Source organism: Cherax quadricarinatus, chromosome 80, assembly GCF_038502225.1.
Source record: "Cherax quadricarinatus isolate ZL_2023a chromosome 80, ASM3850222v1, whole genome shotgun sequence".
Classification (NCBI taxonomy): Eukaryota; Metazoa; Arthropoda; class Malacostraca; order Decapoda; family Parastacidae; genus Cherax; species Cherax quadricarinatus.
In genome coordinates this window covers 10,011,491-10,029,705 of record NC_091371.1, presented here as the reverse complement: position 1 = coordinate 10,029,705, position 18,215 = coordinate 10,011,491, and the positions used below count along the sequence as shown (strand labels likewise).

Below are 18,215 nucleotides of genomic sequence, written 5' to 3'. Positions count from 1 at the left end.
CTCCCTTTATTGCTCTGGTAATTCCTGCTTCAAATTTCATAATGAGTGTGACCTGACACTCTGATGGAGGGTTGGGGCTCCACAAGTGCTCCAGTGATTATGCTGGTTCCACTTTGTTTTAGTGGGGGAAGGGGAGTATACGAAGGAAGGTGTGGTTGGTGTGTGGGTTTTGGAATGGAGGAGGGTGTGGGGTGGTGACAGGGTGTGGGGTGGTGACAGGGTGTGGGGTGGTGACAGGGTGTGGGGTGGTGACAGGGTGTGGGGTGGTGACAGGGTGTGGGGTGGTGACAGGGTGTGGGGTGGTGACAGGGTGTGGGGTGGTGACAGGGTGTGGAGGAGGGTGTGGGGTGGTGACAGGGTGTGGAGGAGGGTGTGGGGTGGTGACAGGGTGTTTAGGAGGGTGTGGAGTGGTGACAGGGTTTGGAAGAGGGTGTGGTTACCTGGTTACCTGGAGGTTATTCCGGGGATCAACGCCCCCGCGGCCCGGTCCATGACCAGGCCTCCCGATGGATCATGGCCTGATCAACTAGGCTGTTACTGCTGGCCGCACGCAGTCCAACGTACGAGCCACAGCCCGGCTGATCCGGTACTGACTTTAGGTATCTATCCAGCTCTTGAAGGCAGCCAGGGGCTTATTGGCAATTCCCCTAATGCTTGATGGGAGGCTGTTGAACAGTTTTGGGCCCCGGACACTTATGGTGTTTTCCCTTAGTGTACCAGTGGCGCCCCTACTTTTTATTGGGGGCATTTTGCATCGCCTGCCCAGTCTTTTACTTTCGTAGGGAGTGATTTGTGTGCAGATTTGGGACCATTCCTTCCAAGATTTTCCAAGTGTAGATTATGATATATATCTCCCTCCTGCGTTCCAACGAGTACAAGTCAAGTGCTTCCAAGCGTTCCCAGTAGTTAAGGTGCCTGACAGAACTTATACGTGCAGTAAAGGATCTCTGTACACTCTCTAGATCTGCGATTTCACCTGCTTTGAATGGAAATGTTAATGTACAGCAGTATTCCAGCCTAGAGAGAAAAAGTGATTTGAAAAGGATCATCATTGGCTTGGCATCTCTCGTTTTGAAAGTTCTCATTATCCATCCTATCATTTTCTTTGCACGTGCGACCATGGCACTGTTGTGATCCTTGAAAGTGAGATCCTCCGACATTACTACTCCCAGGTCCCTTACATTATTTTTCCGCTCTATTGTATGGCCGGAGTCTGTAGTATACTCTGTTCTAGTTATTATCTCCTCCAGTTTTCCATAACGGAGTAGTTGGAATTTGTCCTCATTGAACATCACATTGTTTACCGTTGCCCACTGGAAAACTTTGTTTATATCTTCTTGGAGGTTAACCGCGTCCTCAGCAGATGACAGCCTCATGCAGATCCTAGTATCATCCGCAAAGGATGATACGGTGCTGTGGTGTATATCTCTGTCTGTCTGATATGAGGATAAGGAGTAAGATGGGGGCGAGTACTGTGCCTTGTGGAACAGAGCTCTTCACTATGGCAGCCTCCGATTTAACTCTGTTGACCACTACTCTTTGTGTTCGATTTGTTAGGAAGTTGAAGATCCATCTCCCCACTTTCTCAGTTATTCCTTTAGCACGTATTTTATGGGCTATTACGACATGATCGCATTTGTCAAATGCTTTTGCAAAGTCTGTGTATATTACATCTGCATTCTGATTTTCTTCCAGTGCATCCAAGGCCATGTCATAGTGATCCAGTAGTTGTGAGAGGCAGGAGCGACCTGCCCTGAGCCCATGTTGCCCTGGATTGTGCAGATTTTGGGAATCCAGGTGATTTGCAATCCTGCTTCTTAGCACTCTTTCAAAGATTTTTATGATGTGGGACGTCAGAGCTATTGGTCTATAGTTCTTAGCTAATGCTTAGCTGCCACCTTTATGGAGTGGGGCTATATCCGTTGTTTTAAGTGACTGTGGAATTTCACCCATGTCCAAGCTCCTCCTCCATAGTGTACTTAGGGCACGCGAGAGGGGTTTCTTGCAGTTCTTAATGAAAACAGAGTTCCACGAGTCTGGGCCCGGGGCTGAGTGCATGGGCATGTTGTCAATGGCTTTTTCGGAATCTATCGGAGTTAGGGTAATGTCGGAAATCTGGCATACATTTATGGAGTTTTGAGGCTCATTCATGAAGAAATCATTTGGGTCGTCGATCCTCAGACCGACTAGTAGTTCACTAAACACAGAGTCGTACTGGGATTTCAATATTTCACTCATTTCCTTGTTGTCATCTGTGTAAGTCCCATCCTGTCTGAGTAAGGGCCCGATACTAGATGTGGTATTTGCCTTGTTTTTGGCATATGAAAAGAAATATTTTGAATTTCTTTCAATTTCACTAATAGCTTTAAGCTCCTCCTGCCTCTCCTGGTTCCTGTAAGAGTCATTTAACTTAAGTTCGATAGTTTCCACTTCCCTGGTCAGCGCCTCCTTTCGTGTATCAGATATTCTAGCACTCCTGAGGAGCTCAGTGACTCTTCGTCGTCTTCTGTAGAAGGAGCGTCTTTCTCTCTCCAGTTTACTCCTGCTCTTCTTTCTTAGGGGAATATGCCTAGAACATGCTTTGGCTGCCAGGAAGTTGATCCTTTCGAGGCACTGGTTTGGATCCATGTCATTTAAGACATCTTCCCAACATGTTTCGTTTAGGACATGGTTTACCTGGTCCCAGTTGATGTTCTTGTTGTTGAAGTTGTATTTTGTGAAGGCACCTTCACAGGTACATGCATTCTGCTGATCAGGACCCCTATGCATGTACGTCTGGACTTCGATTAGGTTGTGATCGGAATTAGTTGTTTTTGATATTCTTATGTCTCTTATCAGGTCCTCATTATTTGTGAAGTTAAGGTCAAGTGTGTTTTTTAGTCTTGTTGGCTCCACTATCTGCTGGCTTAAGGTGTGTTTTTCGCAGAGACTTAGTAGCTCATGTGTGTGTGACCTTTCATCTGCGCTACCTCCGGGGATTGTTTCAGCTATAACATTATTTGCTACATTCTTCCATTTTGTATGCCTTAGGTTGAAATCACCAAGCAGTAAGATGTTTGGGGATGGAGCTGGAAGGTTTTCCAAACAGTAATCAATTTTCAGTAGCTGTTCCTTGAAGTGTTGTGAGGTTGCATCTGGTGGCTTGTATACAACCACAATGACTAGGTTTTGGTTCTCGATCTTTATTGATAGAACTTCAACTACCTCATTTGTGGTGGGGTACTGTCAGGGTCTGGAGGAAGGTGTGGGGTGGTGACAGGGGTGAGGAAGGGAAGGGTTGTTCTGCGTGTGGGCAGGCATTCAAGATTGTGTTGTGTTATGGATGGAGGTGCTGCACTTAGTGTAATTATCTCATCTGACGTGAACGCGTTATATTGTCTTTACATCTGATCGTCACCTGTTTTAAGGTGGTTGTGGCAATATTCACTCAGACAATGTTTTACATATAGTTATCAATGACAGCCAGGCTCTGACGGATGTGTGGGGCTGCGGGCCACCAACAAGAGCCCGGCTGACCTGGCAGGCACCGGATGAGCCTGGCCCATGACCGGGCACCGGGAGTAGAACTCCTCTCGGAACTAATCAAAGGTATAAATGAATGACTGTTGATGCGGAGAGTAGAGTAGCAACATTGCAATGATTTAATTCCAGTGAGGAAGAATAGGGAGTTGTCTGTGTCAACCAAAATTATATAAGGTGACGTGCCAAAGAAGACCTTGAGAATGCCTCATCAGACTGGATTCAAACTTTCTAAATGTCTTAGAGGGAGAATCGGAGTGTTACTCAGTTTATTTTCACCCTAAGTTGTGCTTAGTGATGACCGTGGCGGCCTGCGGGGTCAGCCCAGGACCGTGGCGGCCTGCGGGGTCAGCCCAGGACCGTGGCGGCCTGCGGGGTCAGCCCAGGACCGTGGCGGCCTGCGGGGTCAGCCCAGGACCGTGGCGGCCTGCGGGGTCAGCCCAGGACCGTGGCGGCCTGCGGGGTCAGCCCAGGACCGTGGCGGCCTGCGGGGTCAGCCCAGGACCGTGGCGGCCTGCGGGGTCAGCCCAGGACCGTGGCGGCCTGCGGGGTCAGCCCAGGACCGTGGCGGCCTGCGGGGTCAGCCCAGGACCGTGGCGGCCTGCGGGGTCAGCCCAGGACCGTGGCGGCCTGCGGGGTCAGCCCAGGACCGTGGCGGCCTGCGGGGTCAGCCCAGGACCGTGGCGGCCTGCGGGGTCAGCCCAGGACCGTGGCGGCTTGCGGGGTCAGCCCAGGACCGTGGCGGCCTGCGGGGTCAGCCCAGGACCGTGGCGGCCTGCGGGGTCAGCCCAGGACCGTGGCGGCCTGCGGGGTCAGCCCAGGACCGGGGCGGCCGGCGGGGTCAGCCCAGGACCGTGGCGGCCTGCGGGGTCAGCCCAGGACCGTGGCGGCCTGCGGGGTCAGCCCAGGACCGTGGCGGCCTGCGGGGTCCGCCCAGGACCGTGGCGGCCTGCGGGGTCAGCCCCGGACCGTGGCGGCCTGCGGGGTCAGCCCAGGACCGTGGCGGCCTGCGGGGTCAGCCCAGGACCGTGGCGGCCTGCGGGGTCAGCCCAGGACCGTGGCGGCCTGCGGGGTCAGCCCAGGACCGTGGCGGCCTGCGGGGTCAGCCCAGGACCGTGGCGGCCTGCGGGGTCAGCCCAGGACCGTGGCGGCCTGCGGGGTCAGCCCAGGACCGTGGCGGCCTGCGGGGTCAGCCCAGGACCGTGGCGGCCTGCGGGGTCAGCCCAGGACCGTGGCGGCCTGCGGGGTCAGCCCAGGACCGTGGCGACCTGCGCGGTCAGCAACCAGACAAGACAAATGACAGGTATAATGCCCGTGACTTGGTGACCAATCAGATACGAGGAAAGCGGGTGCGTGCAGGGCACATTACTGCTTAGAAGAACAGAAAGCATGTGCCCATACCCCTCACCCCGGGTGAACCCTGTGCCCATACCCCTCACCTGGGTGAACGATGCCTCCTCCATCAGTCCTCTGCTTTACGGTCCGGTACGCTCATCATGGTGGTATAAAACTGCCATTATACACTGGAGGTGTGCGAGTGATGGTGGAGGCTGTGGTGATGGTGGAAGAGACTTTGTGGTGGGGATGGGGTGATGGGGAGGTTGCGTGGTGGGAATGGGGAAGGAGAGGTGCTTAATATACAGTAAGTGGTCACAAAGGCTTTCACCTGTGGGTTGTCTCCTTACTGTGAAGTTTTCAGCACTACCAGTGATGGGTGCGAGGTGTGGTGGTGCTGGTGTTTGTGCTAATGTTAGTGGTGCAGGTGCGAGGTGTGGTGGTGCTGGTGTTTGTGCTAATGTTAGTGGTGCAGGTGCGAGGTGTGGTGGTGCTGGTGTTTGTGCTAATGTTAGTGGTGCAGGTGCGAGGTGTGGTGGTGCTGGTGTTTGTGCTAATGTTAGTGGTGCAGGTGCGAGGTGTGGTGGTGCTGGTGTTTGTGCTAATGTTAGTGGTGCAGGTGCGAGGTGTGGTGGTGCTGGTGTTTGTGCTAATGTTAGTGGTGCAGGTGCTAGTGTTGGTGGTGCTGGTGTTTGTGCTAATGTTAGTGGTGCAGGTGCGAGGTGTGGTGGTGCTGGTGTTTGTGCTAATGTTAGTGGTGCAGGTGCTAGTGTTGGTGGTGCTGGTGTTTGTGCTAATGTTAGTGGTGCAGGTGCTAGTGTTGGTGCTGGTGTTTGTGCTAATGTTAGTGGTGCAGGTGCTAGTGTTGGTGGTGCTGGTGTTTGTGCTAATGTTAGTGGTGCAGGTGCGAGGTGTGGTGGTGCTGGTGTTTGTGCTAATGTTAGTGGTGCAGGTGCTAGTGTTGGTGGTGCTGGTGTTTGTGCTAATGTTAGTGGTGCAGGTGCTAGTGTTGGTGGTGCTGGTGTTTGTGCTAATGTTAGTGGTGCTAGTGTTGGTGGTGCTGGTGTTTGTGCTAATGTTAGTGGTGCAGGTGCTAGTGTTGGTGGTGCTGGTGTTTGTGCTAATGTTAGTGGTGCAGGTGCGAGGTGTGGTGGTGCTGGTGTTTGTGCTAATGTTAGTGGTGCAGGTGCTAGTGTTGGTGCTGGTGTTTGTGCTAATGTTAGTGGTGCAGGTGCGAGGTGTGGTGGTGCTGGTGTTTGTGCTAATGTTAGTGGTGCAGGTGCTAGTGTTGGTGGTGCTGGTGTTTGTGCTAATGTTAGTGGTGGTGGTGCTAGTGTTGGTGGTACTGGTGTTTGTGCTAATGTTAGTGGTGCAGGTGCGAGGTGTGGTGGTGCTGGTGTTTGTGCTAATGTTAGTGGTGCAGGTGCTAGTGTTGGTGGTGCTGGTGTTTGTGCTAATGTTAGTGGTGCAGGTGCTAGTGTTGGTGGTGCTGGTGTTTGTGCTAATGTTAGTGGTGCAGGTGCGAGGTGTGGTGGTGCTGGTGTTTGTGCTAATGTTAGTGGTGCAGGTGCTAGTGTTGGTGGTGCTGGTGTTTGTGCTAATTATTAGTGGTGCAGGTGCGAGTGTTGGTGGTGCTGGTGTTTGTGCTAATGTTAGTGGTGCAGGTGCGAGGTGTGGTGGTGCTGGTGTTTGTGCTAATGTTAGTGGTGCAGGTGCGAGGTGTGGTGGTGCTGGTGTTTGTGCTAATGTTAGTGGTGCAGGTGCGAGGTGTGGTGGTGCTGGTGTTTGTGCTAATGTTAGTGGTGCAGGTGCGAGGTGTGGTGGTGCTGGTGTTTGTGCTAATGTTAGTGGTGCAGGTGCTAGTGTTGGTGGTGCTGGTGTTTGTGCTAATGTTAGTGGTGCAGGTGCGAGGTGTGGTGGTGCTGGTGTTTGTGCTAATGTTAGTGGTGCAGGTGCGAGGTGTGGTGGTGCTGGTGTTTGTGCTAATGTTAGTGGTGCAGGTGCGAGGTGTGGTGGTGCTGGTGTTTGTGCTAATGTTAGTGGTGCAGGTGCTAGTGTTGGTGGTGCTGGTACTAATTTTAGTGGTGTTTGCTGGTGCTAATTTTAGTGGTGGTGGTGCTAGTGTTAGTGGTGCTGGTATCATGGTTCTGGTGGCGCTACATCTATAAATATTGATGGTAAGGGTCACATAGCGCTCGGGAATGGGAGGTAATCGGGTATAATCAGAGGAAGAAGAGGATCAACTCCAGTTCCTTGCATGTAGAGCTCTTCACCGGCAGGATGGCAGCTTCCCCCATCCTTCATTCTCAAGGTGAATTCCTGACTTAATACTATCTTTTTCCAGTCTTACCTTGGCCTCAGTGGCTGTACTGTACCTCCATTATCCATCTGGAGGGTGTTCCGGTCAGTGCCCCAGCGGCCCGGTCTGAGACCAGGCCTCATATCGAGTATGATTAGCTGCCTGCACCAGCACTTGGGTATGAGAGGACGCCAGCAGAAGCATACAGATATGCCCATAATTGCCTCTCAGTCTTCCTGAGTATATTCATTAATTCATACATTATACATCAATCCATAACCCAACAGCAGCATCAACATATTCATCACTGCCCTCTCCTTCATGAAGGTGCAGCTGAATCTAAATACCTGCACACCAATAGCACAGCAGCCTGGTTGACCAGGCTAGCACCAGACGAGCCTGGCACATGGCTGGGCTCCGGGAGAAGAAAAACTCTCGAAACTCATCAGAGGTAAAGGTACATCACAACCGTTACAAGGTTTTAAAACTGATACAAAATGGAACAAATGAAGGATTATTAAGACAAAAGAGCATCAGTTTGGTTTCGGGAAAGTTTTGGATGTTATGATATGAGAGTTTTAACTCTTAAGAAAAGTCGTAGATTCACTTAAGATTTTCTTCCTGGTGTGCGTGAGTGTCGGAAATTTTGTCTACCTGGAGGTCGTTCCAAGGGGCCAACACTCCCCTCCCCCCGCGGCCCAGTTCTTGACCAGGCCTCCCTGTGGATCAGGGCCTGATCAACCAGTCTGTTATTGCTGGCCGCACTAAAAATAAATTGGTGCCATATTATACTGGAAAACAGTGTTTTGTAACCGAGTTTTGAAACGCTTGGTATTTTGTTAAGCGGGAGGAGGATGTGTGATGATCTTGGTATGTAAGGGTATTTAGGAGCCTTGATAGTTATGATAGATGTAGTGATGTGATAGTTGGCACTGTTAAGAGTATGGCACCTCCAGTGTATGGTGCCAGGTGTAGTGCTTCCAGTGTATGGTGCCAGGTGTAGTGCTTCCAGTGTATGGTGCCAGGTGCAGTGCCTCCAGTGTATGGTGCCAGGTGTAATGTCTGCAGTGTATGGTGCCAGGTCTAGTGCCTCCAGTGTATGGTGCCAGGTGCAGTGCATGGTGCCAGGTGTAGTGCCTGCAGTGTATGGTGCCAGGTCTAGTGCCTCCAGTGTATGGTGCCAGGTGTAGTGCCTGCAGTGTACAGTGCCAGGTGTAGTGCCTGCAGTGTATAGTGCTACGTGCAATGCCTTCAGTGCCACACTACAGCATTGTGGCACTATAAAATTATTACCATATATAAGGCACGGCACAAGCAACACACCAGCTTGCCTGTGTGTGCCAGTGTTAATATTCCATATTTACCTTATATTGCAATACAATTGCAAACAGGCGATCTTACCAATGCAGAACAAGCCACATAGGGAGATAAATCCTTAGCTCTAGATCTTTCACACACTTGTGTGTCGTCAGGAGCTATGCAATGTTGCAAGACATCGACAGATAGGAGGGAAATTCTCTAAGGCAGACAGAAGGTATCACTGGTAATTCGTAAGTGTCATGGGTCCAGGTTCTCCCTTCCCTGGTCCACCTGGTTCAGGTTGTCCTTCCCCTGGTCCAGGTTCTCCCTTCCCTGGTTCAGGTTCTCCCTTCCCTGGTCCAGGTTCTCCCTTCCCTGGTCCAGGTTCTCCCTTCCCTGGTCCAGGTTCTCCCTTCCCTGGTGCAGATTCTCCCTTCCCTGGTGCAGATTCTCTCCTCCCTGGTCCAGATTCTCTCCTCCCTGGTCCAGGTTCTCTCCTCCCTGGTCCAGATTCTCCCCTCCTTGGTCCAGATTCTCCCCTCCTCCCTCTACCTTCCCTGCTTCATCACCATTTCCCCTTCCCCCACCTCTCCACCACCGCCTCTCCACCACCCCTCTTCTCCTTCACCCCTCCCCTACCACAGAGGACCGGGTCCCTGGTAATAGAGACACATTAAAGTAAATCAAGACACATATTAGGTAGTGACCCGGCAGCGTATATGCAAATGAGGCTGGAGTCTTGAATTAAGAGCCTTGTGTCAGGGCGTCGTAAGGTCGTTGTTGCTGTGCTGCCTGGGAAGCCAGGGGCTTGAGACGGTAATACCGGCTTTGTGTAGGGACGCCATAAGGTCTGTGAACACACTGGTAGAGTAAGATGCAGTGGTGGTGCTCTACATTCGGTGGTGATGCTCTACAGAGGTGGTGCCTCTCAACCAATGGTGGTGCTCTACAGTCAGTGGTGGTGCTCTACAGTCAGTGGTGGTGCTGCTCTACAGTCAGTGATGGTACTCTACATTCAGTGGTGATGCTCTACAGAGGTGGTGCCTCTCAACCAGTGGTGGTGCTCTACAGTCAGTGGTGGTGCTGCTTTTACCGTGATAAAAAATGAACGTGTTAATGGTGATAGTGATGAAGGTGATGGTGCAGGCTAAGTGATAGTGACTGTCTACACACTGGTGATGTACAGCCTACCACAAGTGCTGAGATAGGCCAGTAGGCTGTGCAGCGGTGTTGAAATATGTTTACAGTTGCAAACACTGGAATTCTAGCAAGTTTAACATTCAGGTCGGCACTCTATCACACTGCAATTGCAACTTTAATTACCAGCTGGGCATGCAATGTCTTATTGTTGCATCAGGAGTCCCTCGTGTTGACACACTCCTGGTAGCGGACACTCGGCAGGTGAACGAAATGTTTTGGTAATATCAGACTTGAAGCTGCTCACACGATTTTTTTTTTTTGTTTCGTGTGGTCACCTTGATGTTTTTGAAGGGGTCGGTTTATAGCTCCTGGCCCTGCCGGGTTTTCCCGATTCCTGGCCTTCAGGTTCCATCTGTATCGCCTCTTGAGATTGTGTGTGTGTGTGTGTGTGTACTCACCTAGTTGAGGTTGCGGGGGTCGAGTCCGAGCTCCTGGCCCCGCCTCTTCACTGATCGCTACTAGGTGTGTGTGTGTGTGTGTGTGTGTGTGTGTGTGTGTGTGTGTGTGTACGCACTCGCCTAGTTGTGGTTGCAGGGGTCGAATCACAGCTCCTGGTTATCAACTCACCACTAACTCCAAGGCTGAGGGACTGATTACCTCGTCTTTTGTATATAGTCTTTGCATACTATCCTTGAATTTGAATTGACTGGATAGCGAAACATTTACAAATATTAAAATCATAACGTAGCGCTAAACCCGTAAGGGTCATACAGCATTTCCGCAAATAAAGATGTCCATATGTTACACATGTTACACATGTGTAACATATGTGTAATTCTTCATTTTGTCGGTATTGTATATCATTCGTGTACTCCCTGAAGACTGTTGACATCCGTCAGTCTTGCACTCACTGCTGACGTTACTCTGTTGAGGTATCTCCCCCTCCCTATATACAATGTACTTGTGGGACTCGTGACGTCACAGCAAGAAGGGAATCTATCTATATAAAGTAGCTGCGATTATCTACACAAGTACACAGTAACACTACTGACACTCAAGACGCTGCTAATATGTACTCTCTTCTTCCTACAGGCGCATGAAATACTTTTACTCAGGGCGCTGCTAACATGTACTCTCTTCTTCCCACAGATATATGAAATATCTGTACCCACTAGAGTGCGAGAAGATGAAATTATCAAACCCCGCCGAGCTGCAGAGTGCCATAGATGGGAACCGGAGGGAGGGTCGTCGTTCCTCCTACGGTACTTACGGTGATGCCGTCCAGCCACCCCTCCTGCCCCTGCAAAACCTACAGTCCCTGCAGAACCTGCAGAGCCTACAGAATCCACTCAGTTTAGTGCCTCGGCCGCAGATCAACGGTAATGGTAGCAGTCATCCTCTAGCGCCTCAAGACTACTTGTTGGGTGAGTGTTTATACTTGTTGGGTGAGTGTTTATACTTGTTGGGTGAGTGTTTATACTTGTTGGGTGAGTGTTTATACTTGTTGGGTGAGTGTTTATACTTGTTGGGTGAGTGTTTATACTTGTTGGGTGAGTGTTTATACTTGCTGGGTGAGTGTTTATACTTGTTGGGTGAGTGTTTATACTTGTTGGGTGAGTTTTTGTGCTCTTGTCTTGTGAACAGTGGTATACAAACACTTCATGATATTATTAAAGGAAACGTTTCGCCACGAGAAGCCTCATTGCTAGTAAGTGAAGGGTGCTGAGCACTGCTAGCAGGTGAGGGGTGCTGAGCACTGCTAGTAGGTGAGGGGCGGGGATGGTGAAGGCACGGAGGGAGGTAAGGTCGTTTGTCATTATTACTGACAGTGACGACCCTCACAATGGATACATCCACATCACAACAAATTACCAGTGATACCTCCCCCCTTGGAGGTGACGCCGCCCCCCGTGTGGAGGTGACGCCGCCCGTGTGGACGGACGTCTGAAAAACGTGATAGTCATGCCAGTTTTGACCGGACACTACCACCACTGGACACTACCACTACTAGACACACCCACCAACACTGGAAAGCAACAAGCATCTTCAAAAGCACAGACACAACACGGTAACTGCAACACACAACCAACACACAGAAGGAAACCTAACTTACGACGACGTGTCGGTCCGACTTTGACCATTAATTAGTGACAAGATAATGGCCCAAGTCGGACCGAAACATCGTCAATAAGTTTCTCATATATGCGGGTTATTTGTGCAAGGATCTTCAAATCTATTGAGGTTGGTAGCCAGCTGAAAAGCGTGATGGTTGTGCAGACTGACTTGCACGGCCACATTCAACAATATCACAATTACTCGTTGCTCCGTGATTACGTATGTAAATGATGAACCGACAGCGGCCATGATGGAGGAGTAGTGGGGAAGGAGGGATGCCCACGCAACAGTCGACATTCCTGTACCAACCTACGGGAGTGACAGCCGTATGCGAGGGGCGCTACAGCAGTGCCTTGTCCCGAAGCTGTGCCACCTTCCTCGCGGACCTCTTGTCAGAGCCACCCACGTTCAGTATCAATGTGAACGGCAGCCCCTGTTGTGAACGGCAGCCCCTGTTGTGAACGGTGGCTCGTCTGTGCCCATTTACCTAACTTTTTGTCGGTAATTCTACCATTATTAACAAGTGAAAAAATCAGTACGAGTTAGTGTTTAGTTTCTAATTATTATCATGGGGACGCTAAACCCGTTGGGATTGCAGCGCCTGTGGGGTGGGGGTGGAAAGCATTCAGGTTCAATTTAGGGAGCTGGAACACAGATCCAGTTCTCCAGATCAAGAGCCCCTCACCAGGTTTTGTTTCTAAACAAAGTGAAAGATCCGGAAAGTTTTTTCCCACGACTGTGACGCAAGAGCGGGCTGTCAAGAATTAAGAAGGGAAACAGACATGTCCCCCAGATGCAGCTCCGGGACCAGACTCGCGGAACTCGTCGTTTGCAACAAATTACTATCACTCAACATAGTTTGGTGAAAGAGCTTCCATCCAGGAGAAGTCGCAGACGCCGAGTCACTAACTGGATAAGACCCGGGAGTACCAGCGAACCTCATCCAGGTACTTACAAAAGTGGTAAAACCTGGCCTCTACAACCTAGGTCATCGTGGGTTTAGGATAGGGAAATTATCATACTTGTCACACGTACAGACTGAAATAATTCCACGATAGAGACGTGAGCTACACGGACTTCACTAAGGTATTTGACGAGTGTGGTCATGGAGTAAAATCTAGCCTTAGAAAGGTAAGAAGCTCAATTCTATGTATCATACCACGGGCATAAGAGAGCTCTGTGATAAATGGCTTAGAAAACTGAAGAGTTGTGCATCATTTGAGAATCTTTACTGAGGAAACTTTTCGCCAGCCAGTAGCTTCATCAGTCGAGCACAAAGAAGAACGGTAGAAACGTTCACCACTGTATGAACATACGTCAGGTTAGGCTATTCAACCTGCTAGCAGCAGATATCAGAAATGTTGCTGGAACCAATGTGGAGGTCAAGGGGAAACCGGATCGCTACCTTCTCAATGTTTCAAATCAGCCAGATCACTTGGTATAAGTGGCTAAGGGTATTCAAAAGTCGGGGCAAGGTGGATAGGTCCCCAGAGTTTAGGATGGAGGAGGGAGGGAGGAGGGGGCATCAGGCGAGCATGTAAGGATAATGATGGATGCTCGAGCCGGCGCGATTGTGGCCGTGGCCTCCCTAAATGAGCTTTCATTTCGTGATAGATGACGACAACACGACCAACACGACCTCTTTTTTTTGTCCTTTTTTTTGCATTTGTAATAATTAATGTTTTGCGTTAAGATATTGCCTTGCCTAGGTAGTGTTGTACTGGTTGTAGGTGGAGGCGTGGGATAGGTGACGAGAGACAGGTGTGGGGTCAGCAACAGGTGTAGGTCAGCAGAGGTGAATATATGGGAGACGAATCGGTCTGTGGAAAGAGACTTGTGAAGAGTTCAGGACATTTATTCTAGGAAACGTTTCGCCACGAATAGGTCTACATGGAAGGCATTCCGGGGGTCAACGCCCCCGGGGCCCCGTACATGACCAGGCCTCCGGGTGGATCAGGGCCTGATCAACGAGGCTGTTACTGCTGGCCGTGTGTAAGGCACATTAGCAGGAGCCTACTGAAGACATTTGTTGCAGTGGGTGTTGTTGCTGCTTCTGCTAAGGCTACCTGCTGCGAGTGGTGGTGGTGCTACTTCTGGTGCTGTTACTGTTCCAGCTAAGGCTGTGAGTGGTGGTGGTGGTGCTGCTGCTGCTAAGGCTGCTGCTAAGGCTGCGGGTGGTGGTAGTGTTGCTGCTGCTAAGGCTGCTGCTGCTGCTGCTAAGGCTGCGGGTGGTGGTAGTGTTGCTGCTGCTAAGGCTGCGGGTGGTGGTAGTGTTGCTGCTGCTAAGGCTGCTGCTGCTGCTAAGGCTGCTAAGGCTGCGGGTGGTGGTAGTGTTGCTGTTGCTAGGGAAACAGCGTAACCGTTTTGTTAATGTCGAAGACCTGACGGCTTCACCGTGCTGGGCTGGAGTCCCAACCGAGGTCGTCATGGAGAGCAGCGGCAGGGAAGCAACAGAGCTGTAAAATGCACTTGAATTTATGAGGAGCCATCAAAATATAGGCAATAAATAGTGGGAGTTGAGCCACCGTGATATCTGGGCGGGATCTGCCTCGACCCACCGCTAACGATTTATTTTAGCGGCCGTCTGCCGTCTTTATGACTCCGTGGCCGGCTGGAACGATTCCCCCTCCGTGCTTTATTTGTATGTTATATACTTGGTGCCCGACTATGTAGTAGGCTTTTACGGAGTTTAGTATCCGGACGCCCCCGCCCGACCGGCTCCGGACCGGATTCTTGACGGTGGGGTCAGTCCAGGCTCGTGATCACGACGAAGAATACACAAGACATAGCAGACGACTCGAGGGTGACCTTGTCGCCTCTGACCCATCTCGTAACATTGGTGGGAATGAGCCAGGCGCTGCCACTTGGAAAGAGTAGAAATCTTTCTTTTGTTTAACGTTTAAAGAATGCATAAAAACATAACTTTGTAAGCCATTAATCTCTAATAAATTATAGCAAATTGGTATGGTGCCGCCGATGTGGGAACTAGCCAACGTAAAACCCATTTACAATAGGAAGGTAGTTTGTACGAATTACATCCGTATCTGCCTGACCTCGACAGTTACCTGGAGGTTATTACGGGGATCAACGCCCCCGCGGCCCGGTCCATGACCAGGCCTCCCGATGGATCAGGGCCTGATCAACTAGGCTGTTACTGCTGGCCGCACGCAGTCCGACGTACGAGCCACAGCCCGGCTGATCCGGCACTGACTTTAGGTATCTGTCCAGCTCTCTCTTGAAGGCAGCCAGGGGTTTATTGGCAATTCCCCTAATGCTTGATGGGAGGCTGTTGAACAGTCTTGGGCCCCGGACACTTAGTGTTTTCTCTTAGTGGGTAAAATATTGAAATCTTTATTAAGCCACAGTAATTTATTTCCATTGGGGTCCTTGTAATATCTTATTTAAACCTCAAAAGTTAAAACAGCTAATATAAATTATTACAATGAAAACTAAGCGCTAAACTCGCAAGGGTCACCATTAATATCAAATCCAGTTGAAAGTCACGTTGAATATAACCAGAATACTGCTTCACAGTGGGCTGATTAAAGTACCACTAAGGGACTGGTAAGAAAGCGGCGGATCATGGTAATGTGGGAGTTATTCTTTCTTGCATTGAGTCATGACGGACCCTTAGGTAAAGTGTGCGCATGAAGAGTGGAAAAATCAAAATGGAAATCAAGAACAAGTGGCGTCCCACAAGGTTCAGTGTTGTCCCTTGTTGGTCGCTGTTTACGTAAGTGACTCTTGGGTGAGGGTGTAAATCATATGAACAACTTTCTTGACGACACAAAGATAGACCGTTAAGCCTGACGGGAACAGTACTTGTAGTAGATACAAAAATAACAGTAGTGATAATGGTGGCACCACCACCACAAGCAGTAGTAGCAGCACCACCACCACAAGCAGTAGTAACAGCAGCAGCAGCACCACCACCACCACAAGCAGCAGTAGTAGCAGCAGCACCACCACCACCACCACCACCACCACCACCACAAGCAGCAGTAGTAACAGCAGCATCACCACCACCACAAGCAGCAGTAGTAGCAGCAGCAGCAGCACCACCACCACAAGCAGCAGTAGTAACAGCAGCAGCAGCACCACCACAAGCAGTAGTAACAGCAGCATCACAAACAGCAGCAGCAGCACCACCACCACCAGCAGCACCACCACCACCACCACAAGCAGCAGCAGCAGCAGCACCACCACCACAAGCAGCAATAGCACCACCACAAGCAGCAGTAACAGCAGCACCACAAACAGCAGCACCACAAGCAGCAGCACCAGCACCACCACCACAAGCAGCGGCAGCAGTAGTAGCACCACCACAAGCAGTAGTAGCAGCACCACAAGCAGTAGTAGCACCACCACAAGCAGTAGTAGCAGCACCACAAGCAGTAGTAGCAGCACCACCACAAGCAGTAGTAGCAGCACCACAAGCAGTAGTAGCAGCACCACAAGCAGTAGTAGCACCACCACAAGCAGCAGCAGTAGTAACAGCACTACCACAAGCAGCAGCAGTAGTAACAGCACCACCACAAGCAGCAGCAGCAGTATTAACAGCACCACCACAAGCAGCAGTAGTAACAGCACCACCACAAGCAGCAGCAGCAGTAGTAACAGCACCACCACAAGCAGCAGCAGCAGCACCACCACCACCACCACAAGCAGCAGCAGCAGCAGCACCACCACCACCACAAGCAGCAGCAGCAGCACCACCACCACCACAAGCAGCAGCAGCAGCACCACCACCACCACAAGCAGCAGCAGTAGCAGCACCACCACCACAAGCAGCAGCAGTAGCAGCACCACCACCACAAGCAGCAGCAGTAGCAGCACCACCACCACAAGCAGCAGCAGTAGCAGCACCACCACCACAAGCAGCAGCAGTAGCAGCAGCACCACCACCACAAGCAGCAGCAGTAGCAGCAGCACCACCACCACAAGCAGCAGCAGTAGTAGCAGCACCACCACCACAAGCAGCAGCAGTAGTAGCAGCACCACCACCACAAGCAGTAGTAGCAGCACCACCACCACCACAAGCAGTAGTAGCAGCACCACCACCACCACCACCACAAGCAGTAGTAGCAGCACCACCACCACCACAAGCAGTAGTAGCAGCACCACCACAAGCAGTAGTAGCATCACCACCACCACAAGCAGCAGCAGTAGCAGCACCACCACAAGCAGCAGTAGTAACAGCAGCACCACCACAAGCAACAGGAGTAACAACAACAACAGCAGCAGCACCACAAGCAGCACTAGTAACAGCAGCACGACCACCACCACAAGCAGCAGTAGTAACAGCAGCAGCAGCAGCAGCAGCACCACCACCACCACCACAAGCAGCAGTAGTAACAGCAGCAGCAGCACCACCACCACCACCACCACCACCACCAGCAGTAGTAACAGCAGCACCACCACAAGCAGTAGTAACAGCAGCACCACAAACAGCAGCAGCAGCACCACCACCACCACAAGCAGCAGCAGCAGCACCACCACCACCACAAGCAGCAGTAGCACCACCACAAGCAGTAGTAACAGCACCGCCACAGCAGCAGCAGCACCACAAACAGCAGCAGCAGCACCACAAACAGCAGCAGCACCACCACCACCACCACAAGCAGCAGCAGTAGCAGCACCACCACCACAAGCAGCAGCAGTAGTAGCACCACCACCACAAGCAGCAGCAGTAGTAGCAGCACCACCACCACAAGCAGGAGCAGCAGTAGCAGCACCACCACCACAAGCAGCAGCAGTAGTAGCAGCACCACCACCACAAGCAGCAGCAGTAGTAGCAGCACCACCACCACAAGCAGCAGCAGTAGTAGCAGCACCACCACCACAAGCAGCAGCAGCAGTAGTAGCAGCACCACCACCACAAGCAGCAGCAGTAGTAGCAGCACCACCACCACAAGCAGCAGCAGCAGTAGCAGCAGCACCACCACCACAAGCAGGAGCAGTAGCAGCAGCACCACCACCACAAGCAGGAGCAGCAGTAGCAGCACCACCACCACAAGCAGCAGCAGTAGTAGCAGCACCACCACCACAAGCAGCAGCAGCAGTAGTAGCAGCACCACCACCATCACCACCACCATCACCACCACCACCACCATCACCACCACCACCACCACAAGCAGTAGTAGCAGCACCACCACCACCACAAGCAGCAGCATTAGCGGCACCACCACAAGCAGCAGTAGTAACAGCAGCACCACCACAAGCAACAGGAGTAACAACAACAGCAGCAGCAGCACCACCACCACAAGCAGCAGTAGTAACAGCAGCAGCAGCACCACCACCACCACCACCAGCAGTAGTAACAGCAGCACCACCACCACCACCACCACCAGCAGTAGTAACAGCAGCACCACAAACAGCAGCAGCAGCAGCACCACCACCACAAGCAGCAGCACCACCACCACAAGCAGCAGTAGCACCACCACAAGCAGTAGTAACAGCACCGCCACAGCAGCAGCACCACCACCACCACCACCACAAGCAGCAGCAC

The 18,215-nt window shown here is 51.4% G+C and overlaps 1 protein-coding gene across 6 annotated transcripts in view; it reads left to right on the top strand.

The window, feature by feature from the left end:
* Positions 1–18,215, top strand: part of LOC128702322 (AT-rich interactive domain-containing protein 3C) — a 385,866-nt gene that overhangs the window by 342,093 nt on the left and 25,558 nt on the right. For all 6 annotated transcript variants that reach the window (XM_070102108.1, XM_070102109.1, XM_070102106.1 and 3 more), the window contains one exon: positions 10,742–11,016. In XM_070102108.1, the coding sequence (XP_069958209.1) occupies positions 10,742–11,016 (275 nt within the window). The remainder of the gene's footprint in view (positions 1–10,741; positions 11,017–18,215) is intronic.